Source organism: Terrapene carolina, unplaced genomic scaffold (genome assembly GCF_002925995.2).
Source record: "Terrapene carolina triunguis isolate 2854851 unplaced genomic scaffold, T_m_triunguis-2.0 Scaffold402, whole genome shotgun sequence".
Taxonomy (NCBI): domain Eukaryota; kingdom Metazoa; phylum Chordata; order Testudines; family Emydidae; genus Terrapene; species Terrapene triunguis.
Genome location: NW_020664753.1, coordinates 1,390,053 through 1,402,079, shown reverse-complemented (window position 1 = coordinate 1,402,079; position 12,027 = coordinate 1,390,053). Strand labels below are relative to the sequence as shown.

Sequence of the window (12,027 nt, the reverse complement as noted above, 5' to 3'; positions counted from 1 at the left end):
AAAGTAAATAAGGTTTTTAAAATGTTTAAGAAGCTTCATTTAAAATTAAATTAAAATGCAGAGCCCCCCAGACTGGTGGCCAGGACCCGGGCAGTGTGAGTGCCACTGAAAATCAGCTCGCGTGCCGCCTTTGGCACGCGTGCCACAGGTTGCCTAACCCGGTCTAGAATCTCACAGGAATAAGCTTTCCTATGGTGTGTTGGCACTGCCCCTTCCAGCTGAGGCCAGAACATGCAATTGCAGAGACTAGACCAGGGCCCAGTCTGCAAGTATGTTTCCAGACTTCAAATATCTCTCCAAATCTAGGGATGGGTTTTTTGTGGGCATGGTCCTGCACCCATTGAATTCACTGGGAGTCTTGTCATTGGTTTCAATGGGTGCAGGATCAGACTCTGTGAGAAGGTTATGGGATGGCTGACCAGTGTTGGTGCGGGTTTTGAAGTGGTCAGGGAATGTTTTGTTGCAGGGCAGTTTGGGTTCATTGGGAACTGACCTGTGAGGATTTTTCTCTGTTTGGTGTGTGGGAAAACTAGCAGTCGGCATTGTTGGCGTAATCTTTACGTGCGATTTCCGCAGTGTTCAGTGTTTGGGTGTTTCTGGTAACAGCACGTCTTCTTTTGTAACGTGGGTAGCAACTTTCATTATAAACTAATGAACAGCTTTGTGGGGGAATAGGTGTAGGGGCCAGCTACAACATTCAGATCCGAGGTCACTTCAGAGGTGATCGAGGTAGGCTCATAGCAGAGAGAAACGTGCAAATGAAAAATGAGTGAGCAGATCATTTCTGAACCTTCTAACCTTGACGACAACAACAACACAAAAGAGCACGTGTGGATGTCACTTGTATCTGGGGAAGGTCATGGCTGGTTCCTATTTCATCCAAATGGCTTTGTTCGTCCCTAATTATTATGTTTTGTGCTTGGATTCTGGGGTTTTCTGCTGCTACATGAAATTCTCCAGAAAGCAAAAATGAAGGGAGGGAAATCATTACTGAGTACGATCTTTATAAAGGAGACAGGCAAGGCTGTGCCTGTCTCCGCAGAACAAAAAGAAGGAATTCTAGGAATAACAGAGAAACTAATCAGGGCTCCTCTTTCATTTCTATATGCTGTGAAACTAGGCACCACTGCAGCAGCCTACCCCTGAGCATCTCAAAGCACATTTACAATGGTGCCAATGCATTGCCACTCCATGTGACAGGTGAGGAATATGCACAGAGATGTAAAGTGATTTGCTCCAGTTCATACAGTGAGTCCTTGTCCTGACTCATCCCTCGCTCTGACCATTAGATCATGCTGCTTCTTGTGAACTGCAGAAAAGCAGACTACTGCAGTGGTTGCATCCTCAAGAATTCTGCACACAGAAGGGGGCCTCAGGAGGTATGGATGGAATTTAAAGGCACCACAACAAAAGCCAGATGAAAGGAAATGCCCCCGCCACATACTGTTAACCTGAGGAGGTCAATGCTGCAGGATAATATTGAAGCAATTGTTTAGTAGGCAAAACAGGATTAGATAGCTGAGGAATCGGTGAAAGCTCCTGAGGGCAAACAGGGACTACCCTGTAGACTGTATAACAGAGATTCTTTAACTGCTACTGTGAATTGGATTTTTATGAGCATTTTTATGCATCTGCTGTGCATTCCCAGCAATGTTCAGATTACTGTTGGCCTTTGCTGATGAGAAGAACAGCTGCAGTTGCATGATCTTGGATTGATTTTATTGGGATTGACCTACGAACTCCTTACCAGATGGGAGTCTGGAAATAGTTTCTCCCCATGATATAATACTGTTATTCAGATGCATTATATGTGCATATAGGTGGCCAATCTCTGGGGGCATCTGTTACTGGTTAATTTTGGAGACGGAGGACTCAGATGGACCATTCTGCTCCAGCATGGCAGTTCCTGTGCTGCTAGATTTGAAGCAAGTAAAGCCAATGCATGAGTCTTTTAAAGCATCTCTGAGTTCATTGCTATTATTATTGCTTCTTGGACACTGGGGATGAAGTCCTGACTGTTGAAATCAATGGGAGTTTTGCTGATGACTTCAGCGGTGCTAGGATTCCCCCATCCAGCATGTTGACTTTTCTCACAGGTGATGTACCCAAGGAATTCTTACTGACTTTAGCTGCAGAGTAACTTTAGAGTCTTTTTGGCAAAAGAAGCAAGTGCTTGGCATTTCTTTATTCATCAGAATGGTGCTAGAACTAGTCACTTTCTGTGCTCTGTAGAGGTTTAGGAATCCATTTAGTGTATCCTATATAAACTGAATCCAGTGAAACAATAGAACATTTGAGGTGGGCCACTTTTCTACATGGCTTTTCCAGATCTGTTTTTGTTCTTATTCCAATTTGATAATTCCTAGACAAAAAATGTTAAGGTTGAGAGTATGTAGCAGTAATGTAAAGGTAAAAAACATTATAACAACACTGCAATTATCCTAAAACCAAGCACAACAAACCCAGGAAATTCAGGGTTACTGTTAAAAGTAATCCAAAGATGTAAAGGTAAGTGTAAGAAATGCATATATAAGGCACCAAAACAGACTTAAGTCTGCCCTGTAGTTATGCCATCCAATAACATACCACTATGATTAGGGCATTGTAGTGTTTGTGGACCCACATTAAATTAAACTGATTTTTAGACAGAGATCAGATTTTTTCCTCATTATTCTTCTGTTTATGGCACCACTACAAGGCAGAGTTAAGGTTGTTCATATGCATTAACTGTCCATTTCTTACTTTACCATGGTTGGATTCAGGGCCGGCTCCAGGCACCAGCTTAACAAGCAGGTGCTTGGGGCGGCCAAGGGAGAGGGCGGCATGTGCGGCAATTCGGGGGTGGCAGGTCCCTCACTCCCTCTAGGAGCGAAGGACCTGCCGCTGAACTGCCGCCGCCGATCGCGGCTTTTTTTTTCTCCAATTGCCGCCGCCGGTCGCGATTGCGATCGCGGCTTTTTTTTTTTTTTTTTGCTTGGGGCGGCAGAAATGCTGGAGCCGGCCCTGGTTGGATTTCTTTTAACTGTCACTTTACCTCTGAATTTCCTGCCTCCTTCTACCCCATACTGTGGTAAACTCGCTCCAAAAAAGGTTTAAGAACATAAGAACAGTCATGCTGGGTCAAACCAAAGGTCCATTTAGCCCAGTATCCTGTCTTCCAACAGCAGCCAATGCCAGGTGCCCCAGAGGGAATGAACAGAACAGGTAATCATCAAGTGATCCATCCTCTGTTGCCCGGTCCCAGCTTCTGGCAAACAGAGGCTAGGGATACCATCCCTGCCCATCCTGGCTAATAGCCATTGATGGACCTATCCTCCATGAATTTATCTAGTTCTTTTTTTAACCCAAAGGCTTGTTTGTTACGGTCTCAGCACTTTTGGTGGTAGCACCTTCATTACTATTGTCAACCACGTTTACTAGGTCTTCGCTATGGATCAACCAAGAGCAGGGACCCATTGTGCTAAGTACTGTACAGATACAGAGCAGTAGACAGTCCTTTCTGCAAAGAACTGACAGTCTAAATAGACAGGACAGATGAAGGGTGGGGGAAAGGGGTATATAGCTCACAAGAGAGAGCCATCAGTGTGATGGTGGCAAACACTATTGGGCCATTATCAGTCATCAGAAGCTCAGTTGTGGCTCTGTAGTGATTGTGCCGCCTACCTTAAGTACAGGACGGGAGGCAATGTGGCCTAATGGGTAGAGCGCTGGACTGGGACTTTGGGGATCTGGGCTCTATTCCCAGCTTAGCCATTAGCATGCTAGGTGATGTTGGTCCAATCACTGTGCCTCTGTGTGCCTCAGTTTCCCCATCTGTAAAATTAGACTAATGCTATTGACCTCCATTGTAAAGTGCTTTGAGAGCTACAAATAGAAAGTGCTGTGGGCTCTGATTATTGTAGGTACAGAGGGTGGGGAATATTGGCTTTTGAGTAAATAAAACATAAGAGGTTAGGTGGAAATCCTTGGAGTGTGCAGTGTTCATTTTCTTCGTGTTGATGGGATGCTGAAGGTGTCTGGGTTTCTCATGCCGCCTGTTGTTCTGTTTTCTCCAGCTATCCAGAAGGGTTTGGAGTGGATGCAAAACCAACACTGGCTTCCTATCGCCAAATTTTCCTGGCCCCGAGTGAAGAGGAGAAGGGGAGAGAGGACAGTCACTCTGCTCCAGGCGACGGTAACATATGACCCAAGGAATTCACTATCCTCAGAGGAGCACGACAAGGAGCAGGTCCAAAGAGACCTTCCAAGCAACTTAGACAAGTGATTGGAAATAGGAAAGACAAGGTGTCTCTCTAATACTTTGGGACCAGCACAGCTACAGCAACACTGCATACAACAATGGAAATAACATGATATTTTGCTGTTTAACAGCTACCTCAGAGGACAGAGGGAGCTGTGATGTGGTGGTCAGAGAATGATAGTAGGTGCTAATATCTCCACAGTCCTAGTTCCAGTTCTGATCCTGAAATCTGCTGTGGTGCTCGGCAGTCTCACTGTGCCTCAGTTTCACCATCTGTGAAATGGGTACAATAAGCCTTCTATAGTACATAAGCCCCTGTGAGGATTGGTGGTGCCACAAATGCTGTCACTTTGCAGAAAAAACGGCAGCTGACAGCAGGAGGCTCAGATAGTCCAATTTTAATTAAAAGCTTCATTTCCCAGCGCAGCCCTTTTCCCGCCCCTCTGCTGGGAGAGGAGCGACTCGACTCCGTGGGCTGCTGCGCTGAATTGGGGATTTGAAGCAGATTTTCAGTGCAATTTACTTTACTTTAAAAGGCTCCCTGTTCTAAGAGAGCTGCCACTCTCATTCTGCTCAGCGCAGCAGCTCACGGAGCCTCCCACCGCAAGTCGCCCCTCTCCCAGCACAGGGGCGGGAAAGGGCCTGCGCTGGGAAATGAAGCTTTTAATTAAAATTGACATTTCTGAGCCTCCCGCTGTCAGCTGCTGTCTGGCAGCCCAGCCAACTGGGAGAGCAGGACACTCGGCAATTTCTACCTTGGTCTAGCACTTGTTAAATATCAGGAAATTTCACAAGGGGCTATTTTAGCTCACTTACTCCAGCTTCTCTTTAAGGCGGTGTAAGCTATCTCTGCTCTCCACAGAGCACTCACAGCAGAGGTTATTGTCCAAACTATACCCAACCACACACACCCTTTTGGGGTTTCCTGTTATTTTTAGATAACCACAAACATAAACCCTAGCCTGACTTCCCTTTAGAGCTGGCTATTTCTAGGATTTTTCCCTGCTGAACTTTTTAACTCTCCCCTGAGTTCTCCTTTGCCTTAGAGAGAAGCTCAATTTTTTATATTCCTGCTGTGATCCAATTGGTCTGGTTTCCAGAGAGAGTCAGCAAAATAGCTCTGCATCTCCATGTAGAACATCCAGTCACAATGGTGACAACAGTTTTACAGTCCCTGATGTGTGGCTCACATCCTGCCAGGGTTTCTACTGACGCTGTCTCAAGGATTAAAAATGTCCTGTACGTGCTTTAAATGTTATACATAAAATGTTAAATGTCCACAGACAGCTGATCAGGTGCTTATCCAGAGCAATGCATGACGGGTCAGCTGTTACTCCCACTGGTATTTGGAGTGTTGGATATGGAGGAAGAAAGGTCCTGTTGTTTTTCCACAAGGGAGTCAGTAGTGAAGCTAAGAGGCCTTTGCAGATAGTGCACAAAATGGTGATAATCTAGAGTAACTCCAGTGGCTTCAATAGAGTCACTCCAGATTGGCACCAGTATAACGGAGACACACTTTTGGCTCCTATGCTGCTGACTTCACATTTTCAAACAGAAGGTCATTCCTCATTGACAACTCTTTGCTTTCTAGTTCAGCAAGAGATTCTGAAAACAGTCAAAGTCATCTGGAAGCAGCTCATTTCCCAGAGGTGGCAGGTCCTGGAGGACACCTACAAGATGGATCTCTCTGTGAAGCCGGGAGACAGAGAGAAGGAAGTGAAGATAGCGGAGATCACTCCTCTGTGGGAAGAGATGATGACGAAGGCTTGGCAGCACTTCATAGGTCTCTGTTCTTTAATGGAACACTTACCTCAGCGAGCAAAAGCATTGCAGGAAGCATCCCGATTAATGGAAGGATGCCGACGCCTCAGTTATAGTCTCCTATTGCACATCACAGGCCAGATACCTTGGGTCCTCACTCTTTTTTTTCTTCAGTCCAACTCCAGAGTTTGAGGGAGGGATTCTGTCCCACACGCCAGCCCCTTTACACTGCTCTGGTGATGCACAGGGACTGACTTGGTGCCACAAGGGGCTGGAAGAGGATTCCCCTGGTGCAACCACACAGCATAGGGCTCCTCAGAAATGGGCATGCCAGGGCCAGAGGGGAGCCTTGGCAGCATATACCACTGCAGTGATTCTGGGCCGTTCCAGATTGAAGAGCAGCTGTTAGGAAGCTGCTGTCCATTAGAGCATTCCCAGGGCTGCTCTAATTTATGCCGGGGCCATTTTGGCCTCCTGAAGCAGCCCACAATCCCAAAGGCACAAAACTACCATTGCTGCCCATCCCCAGGGGATCTTACACCCCCAGGAATAAGCACCAGACTGAATATAAACTGAGTAAGGGCTGAGTAGAGCCCCATACAAATCTCACCCACAGACATTTGGAGATAAGCAGCGTGAGCTTCTCTGCAAATGAATGACCCCATGATTCCTGACATTCGTTGCAGTATTTGAAAAGCCTGAGAAGCTCTTCTAAGGGTTTTGCTGATGGTGCTTCCCATCTCCACAGAGGACGACACTTGGAGATGTTGGGTTAATTTGCCTCCAGTGTCATTCTCTTGAGGTCAATGAGTTTATGCCCGGGGTACATTGGACCCCATTAGTTTTGTTAGAAAGAAAGTAGTACAGGTGGGTTGGTGGGGATGAGGTGGGGCTTACCGTAGCCAAACTTATGGAGATACTAAAACAGAGCTTTGTAGTAGAAGCTGGTTGCAACCGTGTTTGGCCACAGAATTGTACAGTGTGTGGTCTGAGGTAGTACATGGTCCATCGGCTACAGGGCCTGAGAAGCACATGCTGATGAGTGAGTGGGATAGAACAGGGACAAAGCACGCGGAGTTTCCACCATGGTACTGGGTCATGTCCCATGCAGATGCCAGCCTGCCACTCATGCTCAAGACCTGGGCACCTTTCCTTCCTAAGCATTTTATTTTCTGGTCTACAGCATCCGAGAAGAAGACTCTCCAAAGTAAAACAACGCCAGCTCAGTCCCACAGCAAGCCCAGTTCCTGGAGCGAAAGCTTGTCTTCGGCTATGAGGTTGATGCCTGGCAAGAATGTAAAGGAAACAGTGTGCAAATCTGAGGTAACTTCTATTTCCCTATTATTTGCCTACACCACCCACTCGGAAGCCTTGAGAGGATGCCATTAAGGACGGCTGGGTTCAGGAGGCATCAGCTAAGATTGCCTGGGATGTTCGCATATGAATCACATTAGTAATTATATCATTATAGGGATAAGTATAGTAGTAATTATAGGCATCTGTATTACCATTAAGCTTCCTTTCATAGATGTTCAGGCTAGAAATGACCATCATGATGATCTTGTCTGACCTCCTGCATAGAAGAGGCCAGAGAACCTCACCCAGCTTTAAGCCCAGGTCTTGTAGTTGACCTCTAGGCTCTCCTTTAATCTTAGCAGGCTTGGTTCCAATCTCATTTGTTGGAAACATCTCTTTATTAAAAGGCTTTTAATCAAGTAAGGCTTTCATTTACCAAGACGCTTAATCACACACCTAAATTTAAGCCTGTGATTAGTCCCAGTGGGTTTAAAGTTAGGCGTGTGCTTACACACCTTGCTGCATGGAGGCCTAATTGCAGAAAATAAAAATAGAACATTGCACTCTCCCAGTGAGGAGAGGGGTGAGGCATTCCCAGGTGTTGCTGCTACTTTTGGCTTAGAGCACTGTGTGGACCCCATCTCTCTGACATGGTACGCCCCCCCTGCCCCCATCAGCTGCCTCCATGGCACTATCCTCTCCTCCTCTGCCCATGCTGGAGGCCCCTCCTGGGGGACTAGGTAGGCTGGGAGGAGGTGTGTGTATACCAGGCATGGGGCCAGAGGGGATGCATGTCACTGCCCCACCAGCTCCACAGCTGTTCTCAGGGAAAGACAAGGACAGCCAGACTGTCCATGCAGCTCCCCAAGAGGAGTGAGTCTGGATTAGTTGGGATCGGACCATGTTAGCAGAGTATTCCTATCCTCTCTGGCTGAGAAACAATAATGGGGTCATGGCCTCCTCCAAGCACCTAGCGGACACTTGTCCATACCACCAATAAAGAGCACAGATTAGCGGCTGTTAGCAGGCCCTTCTTAAACAGCCCTAGGCCTAGAGCGGCAGAGGATGCTGCAGGGCAGAGTGCAGTGCACTGGTAGGGTATCCTGGGCAATGCGTCCCTCCCAGCCTTGAGGATCCTGGATTTAATCCACTGGTGAGTGTGTTACCGGTCTCCACCCTCCCTTGCTGATTGGCAGAGGAGATGGCTCTGTTATAGCCCCAGCTAGGGTGCCTGGGCTCCTTAGGTCAAACTGCACCTCCTTATGCTTTTATTTGTGGGGGGGGTCCCCGGTTCAGTCCCCAGTGTGTCAGCCAAGATGGTGGCTCTCATAACCACAGCGCTCACCAAGGTTTCTCTGAATAACGTCCTACTCATTGCTTAAGATCTTTGTTGGTTACAGAGCGAGCAACTTCTTCCCAGGTACACATGTAGCCTGTGATGTCATGCTGCCAGAGCACTGACTATTTGCCCTGGGGTCTGTTTAATTATTTTTTAAAATTAATTTTGATTATTACAGCTGATTACACCTCAGTGAGCAATGTAATTGATATTTGTTAATGTATCCCAAGGAACATTTTGTACAACATGCTTTTTGCTGTTGAAGGTTAAAGACTCCGTTATTGGTTTTTCCCTAAATATGCCCACATCATTAGTTCCTCCAGTGAAAAGGTTGCCATCTGGAAAAGGCAGCATGGAGACATTATTCAGGCACAAGTGCATGAAATTGGTGTTTCTGCATCTTCTGTCTCTCTTCTGCAAGGGAGAGGCTTGTAATTAAAGGAGCTGGGTTGGAGGAAACATTACTCATTCGGTGTTATTCCTTATCATGTCAGCGACTGACAGCTCTGCAGCACTGACAAATTGTTCCTCGCATTGAGACACAAAATGACAATTCCAAATGTTCTTCTCCCTCCAACTTCTCTTTGTGAGAGTTAACAGCACTTTTCAGCCAGACCTACTTGAGAGACGAGAAAATGGATCTCCAAGCTTCTCTGCAGCCTGCAACAGTCCCTCTATATAGAATCCATTCATAGAGTATAGGGGGGAGATCTTCAGAAGTACCTAAGTGAGTTAGGAACAGAGATCACATTGGCAGTCGTGTTCCCAACTCACATAGGTGCTTTTGGCAATCTCACCCCTTGGAGCTCATTGGCAAAGTTCCCTTTGACTTCAGTGGGTGGAGCCCATGGTTTAGTTGCAGATATAATATAACTCATGGGGCCAGATCCATCTCTCTTCTTCAGTGGCACTGCTCACGTGAGTAAGGGTGGACAGGAGCTGGCCTTTGGTTGGGATGGCTGCTGCTTTGGTACAGTTTCCAGAACTGGTTTAGCTAAATATGAATGAATGGGAAATACCTGCTGCCAAGTTGGGACCATATGGAAATGTTGCTTAGTGGGCAGCCTACTGGCAGTGCCTAGGGTTACGTGGAATTGAACTCGGTATCAAATTTTGACCTCTGCTCTTCTCTCCCTATTGCCAAATAAAGTCTATGGAGAAGGAGAAAGGGGGATGACATGTAGGGATTCTCACTTGTGTCCTTGCATTTGTTTTCAGTGCTATATTGTGCATTGTGTTATGTCTTTTCATGCTGCTTGAAAAAATCAGATTCTTCTCTTAATCAGTAGAGCTAATTGGTCAGGATGTCAGGTCCTCACCCAGGGGGTCCGAATCAAGAGGATTACATTGTATTTATGAAGGGGAAATAAAACCTGAGATCAAACTCTCCATATCCCAACCCTATTGTTAACGAACCTGTCAGTCTCGTTGGTGGTACCTGTGGCCAATGTTTTCAAATTTAGGGCTTTTTTTTTAAATGGCCACCTAAAGTTATGCTTTGAACTCCACATTTAGCCACTAAATAAAAGTGACCTAGTTTCAGAAGGTGCTGAGCGCTTGCAACTTCTCAATTAATTTTAGTGGCTGCTGGGGGTGCTTAGCAGCTGTGAAAACCAAGCCATTTTTATGTAGGTGGCTACCTTTAGGCACCTCAGTTTGACAATGTTGGTCATAAACTTTATCTTTTCTTATCTTTCTTTAATGACTCTGGTTGTTCCAAGATGTACTGTAATGGGATTGGCCTTCACATATTGTCCTGTCTTGCTTGGGGAAAAATCTTAGAACAACCATCTCCACCCCAAGCACTTTTGACCTTGAAAAGGGAGAAGGCCAGGGAGTCCATGGAGCCTTGTTGGTTTTATGTGGAAGCCACTCAGATACTGTGGTGGGGGGTGGCAGTATGAAACCCTAAGGTAAGTGTGACGGTACAAGCCCCTAGGGTCAGGGCAGCATGGCCTATCAGTCACAGTCTATAAAGCAGCCCTTTGATGCAGGGCAGTGGGGCCTAATGGCCGGTGTCTATAAATAATAATAAATATATGGAGACATACCTATCTCATAGAGCTGGAAGGTCATTGAGTCCAGCCCCCTGCCTTTACTAGCAGGACCAAGTACTGATTTTGCCCCAGATCCCTAAGTGGCCCCCTCAAGGATTGAACTCACAACCCTGGGTTTAGCAGGCCAATGCTCAAACCACTGAGCTATCCCTCCCTCTTTAGTGCAGGGCAGTGTGGCCTAGCAGCCAGAGTCTATAGAGCTGCCCTTTGATGCAGGGTGGCAGGGCCTAGTGGCCAGAATCTATAGCATTGGGGCACCCCTTATGGGGTGTGGCAGCCCCAGTAGGGGGGCCCGGGCCCACCCAACTCCACCAGGCCCCAACCCAGGGCCCTAACAGTGGCGTAGCGGCTTGCCACTGACTCAGCAGGGGGGGTCCTACCAAAACACGCTGAGTTTCCCCGGGGGGGAGGTATAACTCCATCACCCTCCCTGGGTCACTTCCTACCAGAGTCTGTGTTGGGGTTTCCCATGAGATGTTGGGTCCTCTGTGTTTGGCAGGGCCAGTCATCTCCAAGGGTTCCTCCAGTCGCCGGGGTGCAAGCAGGCCGTGGGTGGCTTCGATTCCCAGTGCAGTCACGGGCTGTGGCTGGCCCTCCACAGGAGCTTCCCAGGCAGGTCCTTCCCCTGCAGCCTCCAGCCCAGAATGAGCTGGGCTCCTTCCCTTTATACTACTAGAGCACTTGACGCATGCCCAGTCTTGCCAGGGAGGCGGGACTTCCACTGTGAATAACATGGGCTTAACCCTGTCTGGGCTAGTGCGGGGTAAGCAGACCCCCCATCACAGTAAGATAAGATAAAAAATGTAGGACCACTGGTTAAATAGTAGGGAAAAAACCCTTAAAACCCAAACATCCTAGTGCCAACTACAAAATTCCTGTTTCTTTTTACTCAGGGCTAAGTCCTGTGGACCCTAATTGAGCAAAAGTCCCGTTGGAATCAAGGGGAAATTTTCCTGAGTCAGTAAAAACTCAGTGAGGACCTCAGGATTTACCTCACAGAAACCAGAGATGGAAGGGCTCTGGTTGGGTTATTAAATTTATTCCTCTGCTCCCCAGAATGTAGCTAATGGAAGGTGGAGAAGTACCCATATTTGATGTGAATAAAAATATATTTCTAATAACTTCCCCCCCCAAAAAAACTGTTGTTCACAAAAGAATCCTAATCCATTGAGCTGGGTTGATTTACACCAGCTGAGGATCTGGCTCTCCATTCCTGCTGCACCTTTCACCCCAGGATCTCAAAGTGCTTTACAAACCCCCATTCCCACTGCCCGGCTGTTCATCAGTGGGTACTCTAATGGGCAGAGCTCTCTCATTCATGCCCCAGCTCTGTC

At 47.0% G+C, this 12,027-nt stretch overlaps 1 protein-coding gene across 1 annotated transcript in view; it reads left to right on the top strand.

Annotated features, from left to right (window-relative positions):
* The window catches only part of WDFY4 (WDFY family member 4), a 230,467-nt gene that overhangs the window by 110,765 nt on the left and 107,675 nt on the right, over positions 1 to 12,027 (top strand). Inside the window, exons 36-38 of the mRNA XM_026658165.2 lie at positions 4,056 to 4,174; positions 5,832 to 6,023; positions 7,185 to 7,324. Coding sequence (XP_026513950.1) covers positions 4,056 to 4,174; positions 5,832 to 6,023; positions 7,185 to 7,324 — 451 coding nt within the window. The remainder of the gene's footprint in view (positions 1 to 4,055; positions 4,175 to 5,831; positions 6,024 to 7,184; positions 7,325 to 12,027) is intronic.